Genomic DNA, 24,391 nt, shown 5'->3' on the forward strand with positions numbered 1-24,391 from the left:
AATGCATATTGAGATCAAATCTGATACGCAGCTCACTAGTTTGTAACTCTCCTCTACAATGCTTACATTTTAATTTTTAAAAAATATTTATTTATTTTTATTTGAAAGTCAAAGTTTCTGGGTGGTGGAGAGAGAGATCTTTCATCTGCTGGCTCATTCAACAAATGGCTAGAACAGCAGGAGATGGGCCTGACTGAAGCCAGGAGCCAGGAGTTTCTTCCAGGACTCCTATGTGGGTGTAGGGGACCTAATATGTGTTCCATTTTCTACTGTTTTCCCAGAAGTATTAACAGGAATCTTGATCAGAAGTGGAGCAACCAGGACTTGAACCAGTGCCCATCTGTGATGCTGGCACTACAGGCAGCAGCTTAACCCACTATGCCACAGTACCAGTCCTAATGATAATATTTTTAAGAGAAATAATTCATAGCTTAAAATACTACAAAAATATTTCTATTGTGTGAAACAGTAATTTCAAAATGGTATAGAAATTTAAATAACTTTACATTACTTTTTCAATTCTTTAAAATTTTTACCTGATGCAGAAAAATTGCCCATATTTATAGGATACCATATGACATTTTGATGCATATACACATTGTTTAATTTTCAAATCAGGATAAACATAGCTCCTCAAAAATTCCTTTATGATGAAAACATCCAAAATATTTTCTTCTAGCTTTATAAAAGTACATATACTTGTGTCTGACACTGTGGCATAGCAGGTAAAACCTCTGCCTGCAGTGCCGACATCCCACATAGGCATTGGTTCAATATCCCGCTGCTCCACTTCTGATCCAACTCTCTGCTGTGTCCTGGGAAAGTAGTGGAAGATGGCCTAAGTCCTTGGGCTCCTGCACCCACATGGGAGACCCGGAAGAAGCTCCTGGCTTCTGGCTTCAGATGGGCACATTTCTGGCCATTGTGGCCAATAGGGGAGTGAACCAGCGGGTGGAAGATCTCTCCCTGTCTCTGCCTCTTCTCTCTCTGTGTAACTCTGACTTTCAAATAAATAAATGCATCTTTTTTAAAAAAGTATATTACTGTATATCATTGTTAAATATAGTCACCCTACTGTGCAACGTAGAATTTCCTCTACCCATTGCTTAGTAGTCATTGATCAACCTGTCCCCCACACTCCTTCCTTAGATTTAGGTAACTATCATTCTGCTTTTAACTTCCATGAGATCAACTTTTTTTTCTTTTAAATCCAAATATGAGTGAGAAAATTTAATACTTGCCTTTCCATACTTCTTTCATTTCACTTAGCATAACCCCAAGTTCCATCCATGTCCTTGCAAATGATAGGATTTCATCCTGTTTTATGGTTGAAATATGTTTATATTTAGGTCAGATATTTCCTTTGCCTAGAATATTCTTTCCCTTATGTAGCTGGAATTTTAATTGCAGTATTTTGCTTGGCATGATCAAGTCACAGCCTGCCCCTACCCTGTTTCATGGTAATGGGGCATTCACCTGGATTCTTACAATGCTTCTATCCTTGTTCAATCATATTCCATGTTCTAGGTACAAGCTTCAGCATTTCACAGGATTATTTCACTTAATGTTATTCCCCTTTCACAACACTGTGAGTTATATAGATTTACTTTATTTTATAGATGGGGAAAACACGGTAGAGAAAAATTTGTCTAACACCATGTCTAATGCAGAGAGAAAACAATGTTATATCCTAGATTCTGTCTCATCTCAAATACCAAAATTACTATAAAAATTACTTTCTATTGCATTGCTACTTCTTTTCATTTTGATCTTTTCTCTACCCCTCAAAAACCAGGATGTCCCTGAAAATCTACACTGCTTTTATTCACCATCATGTACTCCATGTCTCAGATTCCTCATCATAAAGAATAGTCATTCTATATAGAATAGACATTCTTTCTCCATGATTTCACCCACCTATTCACTCATTCATTTACTTAACACTTACTGAGTATTTATGATTCACTCTTATAGGATTCTGATTTGAGGGCTTGATGAAGACTCAATCTATAGATACCACTGCAACAGGTGGTTTAGTGAATAACAAAGGAGACAGAAGGCAAACATCTGTTAGGTGTAACATTGTACAGTGCTTAAGCTGCTTGGCCTGGGAGCCTCATGGACTGAGTTTTTATGTGACACTGTTCTTTGCCAATGATGTAATTTGGGGTAAAATACTCCACTTATCTGAGCCTCAATTCCCTTATCTGCAGTGACAGTTATCTACTTCCCTGACTGTTTTGAGTACTAAGTAAGTTCATGTAAGTGAAGTCCTTAGAATCTAAATTTGTAAGCAATAGTAAGTACAATGATAAATGTCATGTGTCTACTTGAGTAGGCTGTGATTTCCACATACATTAGGCTGTGTGTGATCAACATGGTTGTAAAAGGATTTTTCAGACATGATTAAAATTTAAGTCAATAGATCTTGAGTAAAGCAGATTGCTCTTTATAATGTGGTAGATATCATTCAATCAGGCAAAGACTGAGATTTTGCAAAATAGATTTCTCCTCAAGACGGAAATATTTCAGATTCAAGATTATAAGACCAACCCTTGCTGAAGACCTCCAGTGTGCTGGGATGCTTCATCAGTTTGAGGAGTGGTAGCTCCCACAATGGTGTGAACCAATTCCTTAAAATACACCCCAGCACACACACACACATACACACACACAGATTCTCCTCCTGTTCCTGGTTCTTTGAAGAACCCTGAATAATAAAGGTAGTGTTACAGTAAGGATATTAAAATACCACTACCAATCTGACCTTGACACAATGATCCAAATTGTTGCTGTTTCTATTAACTCTAATGATTAAAAAGATAGCTTTCTCCAAACACCCAAGAGGATAAAGCAAATAGTACTTCACCAGCTTGCTTCAAAGTAGACCTTCATAATTGAAAATAGATTTTATTGCTGAAATACCACATCCCAAAAAACCATTTTTCTGAAGAGATCTTAGGGACTTTGAAAGGAGAACCTAAGGGGAAGTTACTTGATACTTGATAATAAAAATACCAAACTAAGAGTTTTTTCTCTCTCTTGACAATACGAAGCTTGTCACTGAAAGTCATTTAGCAATACATCTTCATTCTCCTTTGTTCTTGACCCCACAGCCCTTCTCACACAGAGCCCTTCATGATTCAGTCCTTGTCATGAAAAGTTGAGGAGTACAGGACTTGAAGGGGAAACCTGTGCAAGGTCTGGGAAGAGGATCTAGAAATGTCATCTGAAGCCTACATCCTTCTCATTGCTGTGTGCTTTTTCTTTTTTTTTATTTTCTGGATTCAAAAATGTATCTTCCTGCTAGAGACATGGCATATTTTTCATTACAATTTAACTGTGACATTAAATGAATTTATAATAGAATCAAGTAAAAAAGGATTTCTCTGAATAAACATAAGGATCATTTGTAAACATCAGAACCAGTAAATTTAATGTATCTGATCTATTGCAATAATAATACTATCTCCCACTTCATGTGTGTTTGGTATATACCAAACAACCATTATTTTATATAACATACTCATATTAATGTTTTTAATATCCATAATATACTTGGAATTAACTCACTTTAAAGAGGCAAAAAATTTATGTTGCAAGAAGATGTCGTACCAATTTTTTGAGGTTACTCTAATGACAGAACTAAGATTCAAAAAACATGTTTTCAATCATTACACCTTATACATTCTCAAAAATTATATGTAGCTTCAAGGGACTTTTATGGTTTTGTTTTGCTTCTTTGTTTTTGGAATTTTTTTATTTATGTAGACATTGCTTTGAAATACAATATACATACAAAGAAATGCACACAAGTGTACAGATAAGTGATTTTTTTTCTAAGCACACTCATAACCAATATCCAAATTAAGAACAAAGCTACAGTACTGCAAAGATCCTCACTATTCCTGTCTCCATTTCTTTTTCTCTTTTTTAATATGAGAAAAGAAGAATTTATTGTCATTTCTATGGTACAAATGGTAGGATTTAGTGAAGCAATACTTATGAATAAAAACTAAGTAATATGAAATCCACACAATTTTTATACCCTCCTTATTAACTTCCATGAATAAGAGAAACATGATATTTGCTTTCTGGATCTGGCTTATCTTACATACCATAATGATCTCCAGTTGCATCCATTTTGTTGCAAATGTCAGGATTTTATTCTTTTTTCATAAATCTTTTATTAAAGATAATACAAGCTTCATGCATTTCATAAATACAAATCTGGAACATAGAGACTCTTCCCACTCTACACTCCCTCCCTCCCACACTCACTGTTTTAAGAAGTTATGGCAGGAGTGCATCAATGAGGGTTGGTGTTGTGGCATAGCAACTGTCTGTGATGTCAGCGTTGCATAAGGCCTCTGGTTGGAGTCCCAGCTGCTCAACTTGTGATCCAGCTCTTTGCTAGTGTTCCTGGGACAGCATTGGAGACTGGCCCAAGTGCTTGGGCCGCTGCACCCATGTGGGAGACCCAGGAGAAGTTCCTGGCTCCTGACTTCAGCCTGGCCCAACCCCAGCTATTGTGGTCTTTGGGGTGTGGACCAGCAGATGGAATATCTCTTTGTCTCTCCCTCTCTCTTTGTGTCTCCCCCCCACACTCTGTAACTCTGTCTTTCAAAAACATGAATAAAATATTTTTTTTAAAAAAAGGAATCCACCAATGGTATTTGCATGCTACACATTCATACTCTGATAAATTTTTCAAGCTCTAAATAATTACACAGCATATTGTATACTGAGTAACACATTTGTCCGTCCTGTTTTCATTACCTGGGAAGCCCTGAAAAAGTCACCATTAACATGGATCATCACTAAGTTGAAAATTAACACACCAGAGGTATTGTTACTCTCATTAACCATTTCTGAGAATCTCTCTTGAGAATTCATCTCACTACACTCACTTCTGCCTTTAGTATCACCTTTATTCCATCTGTTTGTAAATCTCTTCTACTTATTACTGGTTTCAGGGTCATGGCTAAGTCCACACATCAGTCATTTACGCACATGAGGTCAACCAGTGGGCTATTTGCTGCTTCCACAATACCTCTCTCCTCACATGACTGTGGATACCCAAGGCCCACAATTTCTGTGTGTTACAACAGAGACTGAGAGGGACATCACAGAGTGGAACCTCTCACCACTGCCTGGAGTTGGAAACACATAATGTGTCTCTCTTTCACACAGAGATAACATAGAAAAACCTAGCCGGAGTAGGCATGTAGGCCAGCAGTTGAGGCACCAGTTGGGTTCTCTTTACCCAGTATTAGAGCACTTAGGTTCCATACTCTGCTCCTGGTTTCAGCTTTCTGTTAATGCATGCCTTGAGAGGCAGCGGTGATGGCTCAAGTACTAAGGTTCCTGCCACCCACTTGTGAGACTTCCTACCTCCTAGATTCTGAACCAGTCCATCCCTGGTCATTGCAGGCATTCAGGGAGTGAACCTGTGGATGGGAGCACTCTGTCTTTGTCTCTCTCCCTCTTTTTGCCTCTCAAAATGACAGAAAAAAATACATAATTGTCAGCTACTATTGGAGTCATACAGCTTTAGACTTGGGTGGACTTTCAGAAGTCAACCTCTAACTTCTACTGGTAGGGAAACTGAGGCAAAAAAAGAAAGTAATTAATTTGAGGATACATAGTAAATTTCCCTACTTAACAGACTCGGACACTTACCACCATTGTCAGTCTTTCTAGAATGTTCTCCATCACAGAACTGACCTTATTATTTGTGCTCCAGGTCTGTGTTTGTTTTCTTCTGAGTTGCTGGATCTCTGCTAAGCCATTATCTCACCTGGACTCCAGCCTGAGACTAAGGACAGAAAACTAGACAAGATTAGGATGCCAGAGATGGACCTGGGTCACAGTGAAGCCAACGGCACTCACTTCAGCCTTGCAGACAGATCTGTGGGTGATGAAGTCATCAGCCTCACACAGACCAGGAATACAAAAACAAAAACACAGGGCCCTGCTGACCACAGAATCCATTCCTCTAATCCCCTGCCAACTCTAGGTTGATAGAAACAATCCTGATGCGGATTAAAAAGACATGTGTGATAGAATGTTTACTGGAATCAAATCTCAGCTTGGAAAAATAGTTTTAATTCTGAAAAGATTAAACAAAAAATAAAAAAGTTATGATCATGTGTATCACATCATACTCATGTAGTCCTGTAGCCAGCTCAGAACACCTCCTCTGATCTGGGAAATCAGTAAGGTCAACTGCAGCTGGTACTCCTTCATCCACACTGACAGGCTTCATTCACACTCCCAGAACATCCACCTGAACCCAGAAACTAGTCCTGACTATAGGTCCCGATGCTGGAGCTGCAGCATGGACATGGCTTGCACTACAGAGCTTACTTAGAGCTTTTGTGGGGTCTGAGGAAGCTGACAGAAGGCCGGCACTCACTTATGCTAACCTTGCTTACTCAAAATCAAATCTCTTCACCCAGCTCCTATCTTATCCTCTTCATTCCTCCCCATCCCACCCCATCCCCCACCACCCCATGCAGACCAGTCATTTAGCCTTAAGCCTTCACAAAAGGCATCTGGAGATAGGCAGGTGGAGGTGAGGGTGGTAGATGTTTTGTCACTCCTCTGATTCCCACTCTGAACACTTTTACTATTCCTTCCTTGCCACACACTTGTAGCTCCCATAATATATATGAGCACATCTTGTTTTCCTCTTTGTATGCTTGTTTCTGCCTCCTAAATGCTTCCGTTTTTACTAAAACCATAGAAACTTCTCCTCCCACCACACTTACACCACACACAAGAAACAGTTGGGAAAACATTGTAATTGTTCCCAACCACAGCACCACTTCTGAATAACTATGAGGAGGAAAGCTTTGAGAGATCCATAAGGGAAACTAAAGGCTCAACTAGACCAAAACATGAGGGGGCGGCACAGACAGCGACTGTAAAAGTCAGAGCCAGAACCCAAACTTCCTAAATCCCAGCCCTGTCCTCCTGGCACTGCAGAGAGATTGTTCTGATGCACTCACCTTGGATGAATGACATTCGATAATCCATTAATGCAACAGCCTAGAGCAGGACTGGGATGCTGGCTGGGTCCCTCTGCTAATGAAGTGCTGCTGTAAGACAGACTGCTGTGGTGAAGATTGGGGTGTGTGTGGGTGTGTGTGTGTGGGTGTGTGTGGGTGTGTGGTGGACTGAGCTGCCTCCATTTTCAAATGGCCCATAACAGATGATAGAATTGATTTAAGAGTGGTACTTCAGGGAGTAGAAGGCAGAGTGAGGCAAGAACTGTGCACACTACCAGCTTGCTGTGTGATTCTATGGAAAACACGTTTCCTCTTTGGATCTCAAGTTCCTTCTATAGAACGTGCAAAGATCTCTAAAGACCCTCACGTTGGGAAGACCTTGAAATGGTAGAGCAGCAGCACAGGAGAAATGGCAGGCAGTTGAACAAGGAAGAGGAAATGTGTGTGGGAAGGATGCAGTTAGACAGCAATTATTTTTAATAAGATCCAGGGGAAAAAATTAAAAAGGGAAACCGGAGAAAGCAAAACAGAGAAATAGAAGCTCTTGAGGACTCCATTTTTCCCCTCGATGAATTTTTATTGTTTGCATACTAGTACATAGTATTTTGGGGGTAAATGTCGAGTAAATGAATGAACAGCCCGAGAAGCCTGCCAAGAGTGAGAAGAGATTAGGAAGCAGCGGCCCAGCAGCATTCCTGGTGCCTGGTCCTCTTCAGGGGTGGTCCTCACAACACCTAGAACATTCCCTCCAGGGACTCCTGGCTGCCTCAGACACCTGCGCGCCCCGCCGCCCTCCATGTGGGCCACCGTGAAACCGCCAGGGGGCGCTGACTGGCTGCGGCCGGAACGAAGCTGCTTGCTTTAAATTGCAGCGCCCAGCGGTTCTGCGTTTCAGTCCCCGACCCTGGGAGCAACGACAACTTCTCGCGTTTCAACTCCAGCGCCAAGCAAGACGCGGATCTGGACTCCTACCCAAAGCCTCCCCAGCGGCGGCGCAACGAGTAGACCTCCACGCAGTAACTTCCTAGGCTCGGCCCAGCTACCTCTGGGAGCCCCAAGTGCGCACCTGCAAACTCTCCGCCTTCTACACCTGCCAACCCTGAGCCAGCGCGGGCGCCAGAGCGAGCCATGGCCAACGCGGGTCTGCAGCTGTTGGGCTTCATCCTGGCCTTCCTGGGTTGGATCGGCTCCATCGTCAGCACCGCCCTGCCTCAATGGAAGATTTACTCCTATGCCGGCGACAGCATCGTGACCGCCCAAGCCATCTACGAGGGGCTTTGGATGTCTTGTGTGTCGCAGAGCACCGGGCAGATCCAGTGCAAAGTCTTCGACTCTTTGCTGAATCTCAACAGTGAGTGCATCCCCCAACCCACAACCGCTGCCCAGAGTCCCCAACCCCTACTGGCCATTTATTCTGTTTTGTGACAACCTTGTTATCAGTTTTTAGTTGATCCAAGTCTTCTGATCATGTGTTTTGTCATGAGGAAGTGAAGAGTACCTTGGCTTGGGAAAAGCAGACACCCAGCCTAAGCTGCAGTTTCGCCTCTGACTCGCTGGTAAAACTTTTCTCCCCTCTAGGCAGAATTTTATTTTAAATTCCCGTGAGGGTGGGTGGAAATTGGGATATTGAAGACCAGGTTTGAACTTGACAGCTTATTCTTCTTCTGGTTCTTGTAAGATTCTGCATATCTTGAGGATTGATTGGTAGGGTTCAGGCATAAAAATTGTATACTTGGTAATTCTTCCAAGTGCGTAAAGTTAAATAGATAATCCAAAATTATTAAATAAGATATATTTTCAATAAATCTTTACTATGGCTTCTTAGAAAAAATATTTAAGTCTTTCAAAGGGAGGGGGGAGAAAGAGGAGAAAGAATCTTCCATCTGTTAATTCACTCAACAGTTAGGGCTGGACCCAGGGGAAGCTAGGAACTCAGAACTCCACCCAGGTCTCCTACATGGGTGGTAGAGACCCAATATTTGAACCACCATCTGCTGCCTCCCAGGGTGCACATTAGCAAAATACTGGAATTGAGAAGGGAGCCAAGACTCAAACCCAAGCACTCAGATAGGAAATGCAGGTGTTCAAAGCAGCATCTTAACACCTGCACCAAACACCCACCCTAACTTTTCACAATAAAAGTCAGATTCCCACATCATAGGTTCCATCTCAGTCAGTGTCTTCTACCACGTTTGTGGTGGCCTCTCTCTCTCTCTTTCTTTCTTTCTCTCTCTCTCTCTCTCTCTCTCTCTCTCTTTCTTTCTTCCTCTATTTACTTCTTTTTTTTTTGTTTTAAGATACAGTAATTCCAGGAAAGTCCCTTCCAAGACTCTCTGATGAAGCTTCTAGAGATTTACTTTGGAACCTGGGTCCTCAGAAGAGGCAGAAAGTTTATTTCCAAAAGGGAAGGTTAATGACACATTGAAAAGATTATCAAGCAAAATTGTTTTGTAACCTCCCCAAATAACATGAAGGGAAGTAAAATAGGTCTTAAGGAAAATGGAGTCAAGAAGACAGAGTTGGCGAAGGCCCAGATCAGCTGGAAAAGAGAGGCGATGAGAAGAGGGGGCTCTCCACATTCGCACCTGTGGTGTGGGAATTTCTGTGTGATAGGTGTCTGCCATTGGTCAAGCTGGAAAGAATTATGTGGAGAGGAATATTTCTAAGGATGTTCAATATGAAGATATTGGATGACTCCCCTGTTTTAGATAAAAGGTTTCAGTATCATGTCAGAAAACTGCCTCATTCTCACTTATCACCTTGAAGAAAAGCTTCCTTAGTCTTCTCCTAAATAAACAAGACTGCATCTGCCCCATTGTGTGCCCAGTGTGGGAAGCGCTGGCACTACTCATATCTACTGCGTTTGCTTTGTCCACCTCCTGGCCAGGGATGACTACTGACAGTGCATGTGAAAAGCCGAATAGTTATTAAATACATTCCAAATCCACTTTAGTAACTTGAACACCTGTAGAATTTGGTCAGGTTGTATGATGGTTTTGAGTGTTGTCATTGTAACTTTTCAAGGTTCTCATGTTAGAACTACTTTATAGCAAGACTAATCTAAAAGGTCAATCATTAAGGGATGCTTGTTGACCTCCTGAGTTATAATTATACCTTCTAAGTGAGTAGTTGGAAAATACTCATTAAATTTCCCCCATGAAAAAGTTAATACCTTTGAGAAATGTATTAACACACAATTTTAGAGAATTCCTTCCTGTTTTATTTTGTGTTAATGCAAACAAGATTTTGCTTTTGGTTTTGGTTGAAGCCATAGTTTATCCAAGGTGAGACTGAGGCCTTTCTCGAAAAACCAATTCCCAGAGGAGGGAAACTTGACTCACAGGTTCTCTCTTCTAACCTACCGATGACTCACTGGATGCCTTTGGCTGGAGCTAAGAAACTCTGTCTCTGTTTCTCCACCTGGGAAGTGATATTGACGCCCACCAGATGTAGACATCTGGTGATGATTCATTGGCTGGTTTTGGTATAGTTCTGTGACATAGAGAGATGAAAAGAATCATCTCTGTGTCTATAAGTAATGTACCTCATAAAAAATTGAGTTTCATAAAATGCTTTTAGATGAAAAGCTGGTCCATAGGTTTCCTGAAATTATACTTTACTCTCTTTGCCAGTGGAAACTATTTGGCATCTGAGAGTCTAGATGCAGGAATTTATCAAGGTTTTAGCACTGGACACATTAAAATCCCTATTTCCCTGCTTTAACTGATGCCAATTGTAGAAATCACATGGCCTTTAGAAGGTATCTAAAGAGGTACACAATGCTTACACCATATATAATGAAGACTGTAGGCAGTATAGGAAATTAGATACACCATGGCTCCTTTTGGGTAGTTCTTGCCAACAGTTGATGAAAATATAACTGAGAAATTCCATGAAGAAACAAACATTACACTGTGTGTTGTGGTTTTACAATGAGTGAGATGGTTTCAATTCTGTCCAGTTTATGATGTTTGTTGACATTAATGGATCCTACAGCTGAAAGTTGTAATATCCACAGGAGTGTTTTCATGAAGTACACTTTTCTTGACTAACCTGTGTATTTTGTTTTGTTTTGATCCAAGTATTGAACTTTGGGGAAATTAGTTTCTACCAACTTGTGTTTTATTGCTTGATTGCTTCTTCTTGCGTGACTTCAATAACTAGAACTATATGAAGATTGGACTCCCCTGAAGGCTGCATGGTGGGAGGTGTGCAACCAAAGAATAAGTAAGCATTTTGTAGGAATGCTGTGGGGAAGATCCAAGCACCAGACAAATGGGAGGTTAGGCTAGACTCTCTTAGTCTCATCTAACCCTGAGATTCTGTAATTTGTTTATAAGCTCCTCTGGCCTGTTTAACTTGCTCTGCATGAATCCACATGTGTGTAGGTGTGTTTAATGAGTACTGGTTGTCGTGAGATTTCCCAGCACTCTCACCATGATGTCAGGCTCAATCAGAGACAAAATCACTGACTTGGACAGTCTTTGAAGCAGACAGAGAGGAGGGCAACAGGGCACCCACTCATGCTTCTCCAGACTGTGTTATGCCTGCTACACCAGGGGTAGTCAGAGGGCCATTGATGCTCATATCTGTTTCAAGAATTAATTCATCTGTTGGAATGATGGAAGTTGAAACAAAAGTCAAACTTTGAGATCAGAAGTTCTCACTTTTTATCATGGTCTTGCACCAGTATCCATATATATAAAGTGACCTCCTTGATATTCCTTGGCTCAAATTATTTCTCCACATATAAAATAGACAAGGTAGAAGGAATGGTGAAATGAATCCAAGGTTCACTCGTCCCTTAAACAAACGTGAAAAGGGCCTATTCTTGCTCCTGTGGATGTAGCTAAGCTAATTTCTAATGTTTCTTCTGGTGCCACCATTCTTTACCACTAACTTCAGTGATAGAAAGGGAAAAAAACAGTGACATAGCTCAGCTCTCCTTGATTGGAGCGATGATTAAGTGTCATGGGGGTAATACAGGAGCATAATTTTAATCCTGTAGCACATTTTCTAAGAAACACACACACACACACACCAGATATCAAAACGTCTCAGGATATCCTGAAAAATTGTCAGTGCTGACTTATCCCAGACCAATTTTTCAGGGTTTATGTTCTGAGGTCACGACAGCTCATGCTCCGATAAAATAGAAATACCATCAATGAGGACTGTTGTGAAACTCTAATGTTTAGTAAAAGTGAAAAATCTAAAAAGTGGAAACTCTTTGGAAGTACAGTTCAGTGACAGTCTGTGATGATCTCATCTAACTAGAAGGAGAAGAGAGATTTTGTGTTCTAGTCATCCAAGTTATGAAGCAACTGCTGATATAAAGAGGGACTGTGTGAGGATGGAGTCATGAATGAAGTCTATTTTGTTGGTGGCATAAAGCACATAGGGTAATATTATGGTAGTGAAACTTGTAAACAGCCTAAATAATGTCAGTTATTTACAGGAGGTTCTGCTGCTTATGTAGCAAGAATTTGAAGATTTAGGAAAAAAGTTCCACACGCTTGTCCATGCTTGCCTTTCCACACTTGTGTTGATTAACTTAACTACACTAGATCAGTAACGCTCAACTTATTTCTTGTCTTATAAGTAGAGATCTTTGTAAGTATTTTTTTAATTATACTTTCAGGTTGAAAATGGTGAGAACTCCTTAGGGGGTCTTTAATCTCAAGATTATTGGTCTAGCTAAGTATAATTAAAAGGTTGCCTTCTCTGTTTACTGCTGAATAATGATGAGAAACAATAGTGTAGCTTTTTGAATGTTTGCTAACCAAATTCTCCACAGACAACTTTAGTCAGTGATTATAATATTGTGGTTATATCTGATAATTTAAGGGGCCAGGAAAGGAATACTTTGCTCCTAGTTCTGAGCTCCAATCAGTATAGTTCATACTTAATGGTGCAAGCATAATACTTTGTCTCTCTGATTCAAAATATTGCATTTAATGCCTTTCAAACATCTCTTCCAACTTCTCCAAACTGTCCCTTGTTCTCCCATGGAAGGGAGTGTGGCTTCATAATGGGAACTAATATAAAAGTTTATTAAATTAAGCAAAAAGTACACATTTGTCCTCTCTACATGAGTTTTTAGTATATGTGCTGCCGAATTGAGCACATGAGTTTTTAACTTTTAATAGCCTAATTAAAGTCTGACTTCATATAGTGAGATTGTAGCCTCTCCATAAAATCCACGGAAATTTTCTCAGTATTATTTCAAATATTGAACTAAATACAAGAAATTAAGTGTTTTTACTTATTGTATCAGTTCTATGTCTAATGGATGAAGATATGTTCTAATTTAAACTCATTGAACATAGGTTGAATACCCATGTAAGTTGCCAAGTATTCTACTTACTGTTTTGGATAATGAAATGAATAAATATCTGGCTCAAGTCATACAGGAGCTCACAATTATATATTTTAGATCCCTAACTTGAAAGGTCTCAATTTGATTATTTTCATCCACTTCCAGCTTAAAACTGTGAAATTTAGATTTGATCTGCACATAAAATCCTCATAACTTGTAACACAGTTGTTTGCTTTGACTTGTAATTTACCTTTTTAAAATATTTATTTATTTATTGGAAAGTCAAAGTTAAAAAGAGAGAGGAGAGGCAGAGAGAGAGGAGTCTTCCATCTGCTAGTTCACTCCCCAGTTGGCCACAATGGGTGAATCTGTGCCAACCAAAGCCAGGAGCCAGGAGCTTCCTTTGGGTCTTCCCACGAGGGTGCAGGGGCCCAAGGACTTGGGCCATCTTCTACTGCTTTCTCAGGCCAAAGCAGAGAGCTGGAACATAAATGGAGCAGCCAGGATTTGAATTGGAACCCATATGGGATGCCATCACTGCAGGCAGTGGCTTTACTTGCTATGCCACAGCGTGGGCCCCTTGACTTGTAATTCATTATCCCCAGTGACTGGCTAGTGAGTTTTCATGTTGTTCTGAATCTGAGCTCCTGTGTGCAGACATATGTGTTATTATCTTTATGTTTTATCGACATTCCATTATAGTTAAGAATTTATCAAAATTCTCCAATAAAGCAAGGTGAGATATTGTGTTTGGTGTCAATCTAATATTGTAGAATACAAAGAAATTTCCTAAGTCAATCATTGCCAGGATATCGATGAAAAATATTGCTTTGCAAAACAGCATTCTTATACTACTGCTTTATCCTATTGTTAAAATGAAACATGATTCCTTTGCTCTCTATGGTTCATGTGATTCTTAAGTACTTATTCCTATTTTCTCCATTATTTTGTATATTGTGTAAATAATGCATGATTCTATTAGGAAAAGAAGCATAGTGGGATTATTATGAAACAGAATGTGTGTCCCTTATCCTTAGAAACTGTGTAAAAGAAGTTGAAAAATGGATATGATATGAAACAAATGTATTTTCTTTGAGAACATAAAGAAAAAAATGTTGGAGATTAAAAATGATTATATTAGATCATTCTAGGTGGGGCACGTGAAGCCTGGGAGTGGTCTACACATGTATGCTCATGGCCTGGGAGAGCAGTGGTTTTACAGAGGGTTGACTTGTGAATTTGATGCCCAGCAGACTCCTCATGCAGAGTGCCCTGTGATAAGTACTCAGACCGGCTGGACTAGTGGCCTGCTGTTCTTACTTGAAGGACAGATTGGTCTGATTATTATAAAAACTAGGTCAAGTTTGGGGCCTTGTACACAATAAAAAACTTGGACAAAGATGAGAGAAAACATTAAAAATCATTAATAGAAGGTTGGAAAACTGAATGTTTATGAGAAAACAAGGTGGAGATGGCTGAAAGACATAGGAAGCTCTCCATATTTGAAGGGCTGTCATAAGAATAGTGTTTTCTAATTGCGTGGATCTCCATACTGGGGGTAAAAATGTCACTACTTGCTTAAGACCCTGCATGACTTCTGATTATACTTAGAATAAACTTCCTGCCACTTACCCTTCTTTGCAAAAGTTTGCATAATACATGCCTTCTCCCCACCTTATTAAATCTCATTTCACTTTTCATATCCTATCATCCTTCAGAAAGGTAACAAGCTCTCCCAGTTTACCCAGTATTTAAGGGATATCTTAGGACATGGGACTTTTAATTTTAAAGCTAGGATGATCTCAGGCAAAGTGGAACCATCATCATCATCTCCAGACCCAAGGATCTGTTACTGTGTTGCTGTGTTACCTCTCCTCTTTCAGCATTTCTTAGCTTAAAATGATTTCCTTCTGTAAGTGCAATCTTGGGACCTAATCTGGAATCTCTGTTGTATATAGGAGTTTAGTACTTTGTTTTAAAATTTTCAGCTAAGTCATGCTTGTCTTTGCAAAAACTGGTAATGAATGGGAAGGAAGGACACACCTTCACCATGGAATCCTTGGTACTTTCCTCTTCATACCACAGTATGGTTTGTGATTCCAAAGAAAATGATTTATAATAATCTGGTGAAAACTTAAGTTCCTGGTTTATCTGTGGTACATGGGACTTGTATTTTGACCCAGCATTTCCTCTACCTGGAATCACAAGATAAGTGTGTGGGTGGTATGCATGGACACCTACAGATTCTTATGAAGAGTTAGAAATGTGAGGGGAGATGGCAGTGACCTTTTTGTTTTTAATGAAATCAAGTTAAATTTATTTTGATTTCTGAACTGTATCTCAAATACTGTAAAAATACTTTGTATACTTCTTAGAAAAATGACTATGGTTTAATCACAGATTGGCTATAGGAAGGATGAAAATATCAATAACAGTGACTTTTAATATTTTTTAGAAATTTTTAATTTTAATTCTGATTGATAACCTAAGTTTTTTTATAAGATTTTATTTTATTTATTTGAGAGGCAGAGTTACAGACAGTGGGAGGGAGAGACAAAGAGAAAGGTCTTCCTTCCGTTGGTTCACTCCCCAAATGGCCACCACGGCCAGAGCTGTGCCTATCCGAAGCCAAGAGCTAGGAGCTTCTTCCTGGTCTCCCACGCAGGTGCAAGGGCCCAAGCACCCAGGCTATCTTCCACTGCCCTCCCAGGCCATAGCAGAGAGCCAGATTGGAAGAGGGGCAGCCGGGACCAGAACCCGTGCCCATATGGGATGCCAGCTCCGCAGGTGGAGGATTAACCTATTGCACCATGGCACCGGCCCAAGTAACCTAAATTCTTATTCCTGAAGATATTAAGACTGAATAAGGGGGCCAGCACTGTGGCGCAGGGGGTTAAAGCCCTGGCCTGAAGCGCCGGCATCCCATATGGGCATGGATTCTAGTCCTGGCTGTTCCTCTTCTGATCCAGCTCTCTGCTATGGCCTGGGAAAGCAGTAGAAGATGGCCTAAGTCTTTGGGCCCCTGCACCCATGTGGGGGACCCAGAAGAAGCTCCTGGCTCCTGGCTTTGGATCGACATAGCTCCGGCCATTGCGGCCATCTGGGGAGTGAACCAGTGGTTGAAAGACCTCTCTCTCTCTCTGTCTCTTCATCTTTCTGTAACTGTCTTTCAAATAAATAAAATAAATCTTTAAAAAAAAATACTGAATAAGATATCAGGTCTGCGTTAGCTATGGTGACACAAAACCTTTCCATCCTCCCAGTCACTGTTGACAGAGAAGGAGTCAGTCATTCTAATCCCCTGAAGAAACATATCATCATGCATATTTCACCTGGCAGAAATGTGGCTCCACAGAATACCACGTGGCTCCTACCAACACAGCATAACTGTTCAAATGTAGATAATATGCATGTAAGCAAAAATACCTGTCACTTATTAATTCTATTGATGAGTGAGTGATTTTTTGATTAAAGGAGGAAATACATCTAACATTTAAACAGCGTCTTCTAACTGGCACAGCTTAAGCTCATGTTTCAATGCCTGTGGCCATATGTTTCAATCATGGTGCCACAATTTGACTCATTATGAAATATGCTGGCATAATCTCAAATGTGACCCTGTCAATTTGATTATGAATTTGAACACCAAAGACAATAACAGGAAATTAGAAAAATTAGTGGACTCCTGAGAAATGCTATGATAATGTATGCCATCTTCTATATGGAAATTTAAATTATTTTTAAAACTAACCATGCTTCTGAATATGAATCAACTGCTATGTTCCAATGTAATTTTCATTGGCTATCTATTTTCCAAAAATGGCTTTCATATTTCTTTCCACAAGTGACTGATGACACAAATGTTGCTCATCCAGTCATCATAATCTACAAAAAATTCACTTGTCTGCCATATTCACCCTGCCTTTGTGAAGCTTGATAATTAAGACATAAAATTAATGACTAATACCAAAGATGTATTGCAAACTATCTTAATTATAAATGGTTAACAATTAGAATAATGTATATGTTTGTTATTTCAGAATTTAAATATCCATTAGTAATGATTAAATGTGTATTACTTGAGCTAAACTAATTCTATTGTATCATTAACTACCTTCTCAGTTGATTTTAAATTTAATGTAGAAAACATTAATTGTTAGAGTTGGTGGGCTTCATTTGTTACCTAGCCCGGGTGTTTGTGTTTCTGGAGAATATCCTGTGTTGGTTACCATCAGGAAAACTACTAGAACTGGGGTCTCTTGACTGTTAGAATCCAAAATTAGACTTTTTCTTCTATAGAGAAGTTTACTCTGGCATGATATGAGGATGTAACCATGGAAGTTAATGGAGGGAGAGTATCTATGGCTTTGGTCAAGATATGATTAAAATGACCAAATTTTCAGGTTATCAAAAAGCAGATTCAGGTTTCTTTCTTCCATTAAGCATTGAAATGTGATTGGGCCTCAATTGCTCTTCTGTTATTGGTCTAAGAATATTTTAACAAGTTCTAAAATGTTTTCTACTAGGTACTTTGCAAGCAACCCGTGCCTTGATGGTGATTGGCATCCTGCTGGGACTGATAGCAATCTTTGTGGCCACTGTTGGAATGAAGTTTATGAAGTGCATGGAAGATGATGAGGAGCAAAAGATGCGGATGGCTGTCATTGGGGGTGTGATATTTCTTATTTCAGGTAAGAGAGGCCTGCCTCCCCTTTCACCTTACTGATCTCTCTGTGGTATGTTTCAAAATTAAAATCTCATTTTCCGGCCGGCGCTGCGGCTCACTAGGCTAATCCTCCGCCTTGCAGCGCCTGCACACCGGGTTCTAGTCCCGGTCGGGGCACCGGATTCTGTCCCGGTTGCCCCTCTTCCAGGCCAGCTCTCTGCTGTGGCCAGGGAGTGCAGTGGAGGATGGCCCAAGTGCTTGGGCCCTGCACCCCATGGGAGACCAGGAGAAGTACCTGGCTCCTGCCATCGGATCAGCGCGGTGTGCTGGCCGCAGCGGCCATTGGAGGGTGAACCAACAGCAAAAGAAGACCTTTCTCTCTGTCTCTCTCTCACTGTCCACTCTGCCTGTCAAAAAAAAAAAAAATCTCATTTTCCTTAGACTATGTTGAATTCATTACACTTGGATTTATTTCAATCTTTTTGAAATCTAAAATCCAGTCAACTGTTATGTGCTCAAAGAAGAACCAAATGAAAATGGAGATGCTCACAGCAGTGAGGTCTGTTCATTGAGGTTACAACTATCAGTGGTTTGTTAGAATCAGCTTCCTTGATGAATAGAGATGCTTGCTGAATAACAAACACTGAGGAACATTTCTATGAAATTCAAAAATATTCTAGAGTGTTCCAAAGAAACTGTGAGAAGGAGATGGGATTAGTTAATGAAAATATAAAGTATTTGTAAATTATACACATCTGTGAGTGACAGATGGAACTGGGATTGTTGAAGAAAACTTAGGGTAGCATTCCAAGTGGGCAGACCCAATTTCAGAAAAAACAGGATGTGCCGAGGGATCACTGAGGAAAAGGCTAATTGGAGGGGAGGCGGAATGTTGAAATGGTAGGAAATCAGGTTTAATGAGTTGGAAAAGAAAGCAGCCCTGAAACACATCAAGAAAACATTGATAAAACACTGAGGTTGTATTTCTCATGGAAAATAAATATGTACATGTTTTTTTATTTCAAGTGTTGATTGATAAGTTTGATTATGTGTCCTTTGGGAAAATAAGAGCCAAAAATGGACAACACAATTTCAAAATTTTATATTGTATCTTATTTTAAATATTATAGGTTGTGAGAGGATATCACAAAGTTAGTGGAAATGGAATTAAATACATATTTCCATCAACATTTTTGAGATTCTCATAAATATATACATATATAGATGGCATATAGAATATAGGCCTAGGAATAGACTACCACATATACTATTTATTATAATATATAATAAATAATATGAATATAATCTATCATATGAATATATTATTTATACATTATATAAATAATAAATATATGAACAATACATATATAATATAAATATAATAAACAATACTATTTTTATATTTAACATATATTCAATATATATGTTATTTATGTATTATATAAATAATAAATATATCATATAAATAATACGTATATAATATAAACATGATGAATAATACTATTTATTATATTTTATATATTTAATATATCAAATATACATGCATATATTTAATATATGTACATATGTATTTAATATATGTACATTATATAAATTAATTATATAAATAATATGCATGTATATTTGATATATGTACATTATTTATATAATGTGCATATATTAGATTTAATATATATGAACATTATATATTATATATTTATATATTATATTTAATATATGAACATTATATATGTATATATAATGTACATATATTAGATTTAATATATATGAACATTATATAATGTACATATATTAGATTTAATATATATTAGTTTATTGTTTTTGAAAATGGCACCAGTGATATAAATTCACTACTAGGAAGAACTAGAATTGACCTTTCTCTTATTATTTATTTATTTATTCTGACAGAAGACTTATAGGTTCATTTGCTCTAGGATTGCATTAGGTTCTAACCATGAAGGTTAATGAAGGTAGAGTGTCCAGCTTTAGTAAAGATGTGGTTAAAGTGTCCAGTTGTTCATTTTATCCAAAGACAAATTAGCTTCCATTTGAAAAAGCATGATTAGCATTTTTCCCAACAATGTAATTTTATATCAAAGTCTATTAATAAATTGACTGTATTGCACTCTTCCTTTATTTGCCTTCTTGCAACTCCAACCAATAACTTTGTCATTTCCAGTTCAGTCTCAGAAACATCTTTGAAAGTAAGGGTCGTAAGTTTGAGACTTCATGCGGTCTATTTGAGTAGTCCAAGGCAGTAATACTTCCTGTGAATTAGAGGCAATTATGTTGCACCACTTTTTTGGAGAGAAGAGGGAGTAGCACTGAAGCATTAAATCTGTCTCTATTGATGAATTCTTAGAATTACTATAAAAGAAGTACTTTGGTATTTTAATTTATATTTTAAATGGACAAAACTGTACATATTAATTGTGTACAACATACTTGAGCTATATTTATATATACAGAATGACAAAATCTAACTAATTAACATACACATTATCTCAGATAATTATTGTTTTTGGAGTGAGGGCACTACATACATTCTCAGAATTTTCAGAAATGAATTATTAACTGTAGTTGCCTTCTTGAGCAATACATATCATGACCTTATACCCATTAAAACTAAAATTGTGTATCTTTTGACAATTATTTCCTTTGGATAAGAACATCTTGGGAATTTTATATTTCCAATAAATAATGGAACGAATTATTTGACTAAGTGGTTTCTCTTGTGCTCTGGTATGTAAAACATAATGGGAAATTGAAACTGTGTTGTATAAATTGATCCAATGTGGCACCTTTAGCAAATCTCAAAGCAATACCTATACTAGATGTTGGCTTCACAGGTAAAACCATGGGAATATAAGTGCTCTCGTCCATTCCAAGACAGATCCTATTCTCCTTACCAGCTACTTGTTTTCCTTTGATACTACAGAAATGTAACTTTTGAGTTTGACCAGGAAGAGTGTAAAAAGTTATTCATCTTATGCTTTGCAAGCACCTATATCATAATAAGAACAATTAGTTCATCAGAAGTGGTTTATCACACTAATGAATCTTTCAAGAAGATTTTGAACAATATAGACCTGCTGAATCATTTCCCAAAAAAGCATTTCTTGCTCCAGTGACCTTGAACTATAAATGAGAAAGAAGTCATGAATAGGATAAACTATGCCTAACTCCAACTTAGTATATTTGTATGTCTTAAGAGAATACTTAGAATAAAACATAGCTGAATCTTCAATGTCCCGAGTACTAAAATAAAAATGACAGCACTATCGATGACATTTTCTTCTTATGAATGTTAATAGGCTTAATTGACTATATACTTATGACCAGTGTTGCATAGTGACTAACTGTTTTTGTTTTCAATTTCTGTAGGTCTGGCTACTTTAGTTGCCACAGCATGGTATGGCAACAGAATTGTTCAAGAATTCTATGACCCTTTGACCCCTGTCAATTCAAGGTAATGCTATTCAAGCATCAGAGTTTATTCTCTGAGAAAATACCCTTTTTATATTCTGCAGAGTCCTGCTGGTACCATAGTTTCTCAGATTTGCTTTCAAGAATTTTATGTCAAACTTGCAAACAACTTAAATGACCTGTGACTCACATTAAAAATGAGTTTGATAATTACTTTAACAGCCTGTACTGACAAAATGCCCTTTAAAGTAGAAAAACTTCAGGCTCTATACTGTCCCTATACTTATTTTATATTAATAAAGATATGGGTCTATTTGAATTTTCATTTTAAAGTATACTCCCCCAGTATAACACCTAATCTATTATTTGTAACTAATGTAGTTTATAACTGATTGAAAATATAGTACACTACTGTAGAATTTCATGAATAACATCTGTGTCTAAGTTAATTTCTACATATAAAATGATGATGCATTGTTTTTCAGTGTATTAAGATGCCATTTTGAAATTTTATGTTGCACTACAACTATGAAGTTGACTTTACAAAGGTCATCTTTCTTAACATTGCAGGTTGTGCAAGTTAAAGGTCTGATTCTTGGCTCTCATGTAACTACATTCTTTGATCAGTGACAAAGCTCTTCATCTCACCATCTTCACTTCTTTAAAGCCTAATAACTATATTCAGAGTTGGGCTGTTGAGATGTAATTATTGTTTGTATGTGCTACGATGAATGAATGAAAAACCTCTCAGTGTTTGGAGAGATAAGATGTGCTTCGTTTTATATAAACACTCACATATAGAACACATACTGCAATGATTGTATTGGAACCTGTCCCATAAGATTTATCATGTAGGACAGAAACTGCTGGAGGTCAATAGGCTAAAATTTTACCAGACTAATAATTCCAGAAATGCATATGAAAGGACTTTATAAATTGCTATGGCTGTGAACTTGTTATTGATAAGTGATCCTGTAAGCAGCCCAGGAAGGTAGGTAGGATTATCCTGTTTTGAGAGAAAAAGAAACTGGGGTTCAAAGGTGAAGTTGCCATCCCAGATTTGCAGCAGTTGAGAGTTGGCATTTAGAATTCAAGCCAGAACCGCTGGCGCCACTGCTCACTAGGCTAATCCTCCGCCTTGCAGCGCCGGCACACCGGGTTCTAGTCCCGGTCGGGGCGCCGGATTCTGTCCCGGTTGCCCCTCTTCCAGGCCAGCTCTCTGCTGTGGCCAGGGAGTGCAGTGGAGGATGGCCCAAGTCCTTGGGCCCTGCACCCCATGGGAGACCAGGAGAAGTACCTGGCTCCTGCCATCAGATCAGCGTGGTGTGCTGGCCACAGTGCGCCGGCCACTGCGGCCATTGGAGGGTGAACCAACAGCAAAAGAAGACCTTTCTCTCTGTCTCTCTCTCTCACTGTCCACTCTGCCTGTCAAAAAATAAAAATAAATAAAAAAAATTAAAAAAAAAAAGAATTCAAGCCAGGTCCTTTAAACTTTCAGATCCATCTCTTTTTGACACTCTGGTCACAATCAATAAAATCTCAGCACCCCAAGAATCTAGTTTAATACATCCACATGGATCAACAAGCCAGGGTTGTCCATGGGCTGCTCAGAAGTACTTCTTACAAAACCATAAATTTTGTATTTCAGTTTATACAGATGCCTAGAATCAACTAGTAAAAACTCTAATATTCTCCACCGTATTTTAGCATTTTCTTGGTGGAATCTGATTACTACTGGGTGATCGCATGGCTTGTTATTCTTAGGCCTAGGAAACATGGTCCAAAATCCACTTCTGATAGCAGCATGCTTTACATGTCTCCTACACATGGAGAAGTCTTTGCAAATATTTTTGTACTATCCTGGTATTGCCTGATCTATTATTGCAAATTGTCAATACTTGCGAAGTAAACATCCTTGTGGTATGTGTTCACAAACTGTAAACAGTTCCCCAAGGGACCATGGAGGTTTATTTTCAGTGGAACAAATATTATAATATTGATGTTACAAAAGTTTTCAATGATTGACTAACAAATACATTGTCTTTTCTTTTTAGGTATGAATTCGGTCAGGCTCTTTTCACTGGCTGGGCTGCTGCTTCTCTCTGCCTTCTGGGAGGTGCCCTACTTTGCTGTTCTTGTCCTCGGAAAACCACCTCTTACCCAACACCAAGGCCCTATCCAAAACCTACACCTTCTAGTGGGAAAGACTACGTGTGACAGAAGTGAATGGAGTTATCTTGTTGGAACGTAAAATGAACATTGAAATACCATCATTGACATTAACGCTAACTGAGACTTTTGACTATTATAATATGAACTGTGGTATTAGAAAAATATTTTTAAGGCTGCCCATTGCTAGAAATGGCTTAATCTTTCTGCAGTACTGGAAGGAAACCCTTCCATTTGTATTACTGCTTCTCACTGAGTAATCAAACTCAAATGGGGAGTACTCCATAGATATATATAGATATGTATATATACATGTTTTTCTATTAAAAAGACAGTAAAAAGATCTTATCTTCATTATATTGGCACTAGCATACTAAAAATCTTTAGAAAAATACATTTAATTATATGTTGATTAAATAAGAATGTTATTACTTCCCTTATTTCTCTCTATATAACATATATAGGAGGTCGGATATCATCCCTTCTTCATCAGTTTTTAGTTTCTTTGTCATAAGACCTTACCCACTTTACTAAGTATTATTCTTTGAGTTCTTCATGTGTTTCATGTAATTATTTTAATTTGTTACCTCTATCTTACAGTACTTATTCATCAAGTCCTTATTTGTTTCTATTATATTGATCCCTAACTCCAGAACCTGATAATGCATTTCATAGCCTACATTTTTGTGCCTAAAGCCAGTAATAATCTCTTCCATATCAGCATGTTGGGGGAAAAAAATCTTTCTGCATAGGGATGACATATTCCTGTTGGCTTCCCCACACAAACCCTGTACTCTG

The 24,391-nt window shown here is 38.5% G+C and overlaps 1 protein-coding gene across 1 annotated transcript; it reads left to right on the plus strand.

Annotated features, from left to right (window-relative positions):
* Positions 1-8,152: 8,152 nt before the first annotated feature.
* CLDN1 (claudin 1) lies at positions 8,153-23,592 on the plus strand (the record flags this gene model as incomplete). The annotated part of the gene is given in 4 exon segments (NM_001089316.1): positions 8,153-8,364; positions 17,859-18,023; positions 21,383-21,467; positions 23,479-23,592. Coding segments are annotated over 4 exon segments (576 nt in total), but the record flags the coding sequence as incomplete, so codon positions are not given.
* Between the last annotated feature and the right edge of the window lie 799 nt (positions 23,593-24,391).

The sequence above is a fragment of the Oryctolagus cuniculus genome, chromosome 4 (assembly GCF_964237555.1).
Source record: "Oryctolagus cuniculus chromosome 4, mOryCun1.1, whole genome shotgun sequence".
NCBI classification, from domain to species: domain Eukaryota; kingdom Metazoa; phylum Chordata; class Mammalia; order Lagomorpha; family Leporidae; genus Oryctolagus; species Oryctolagus cuniculus.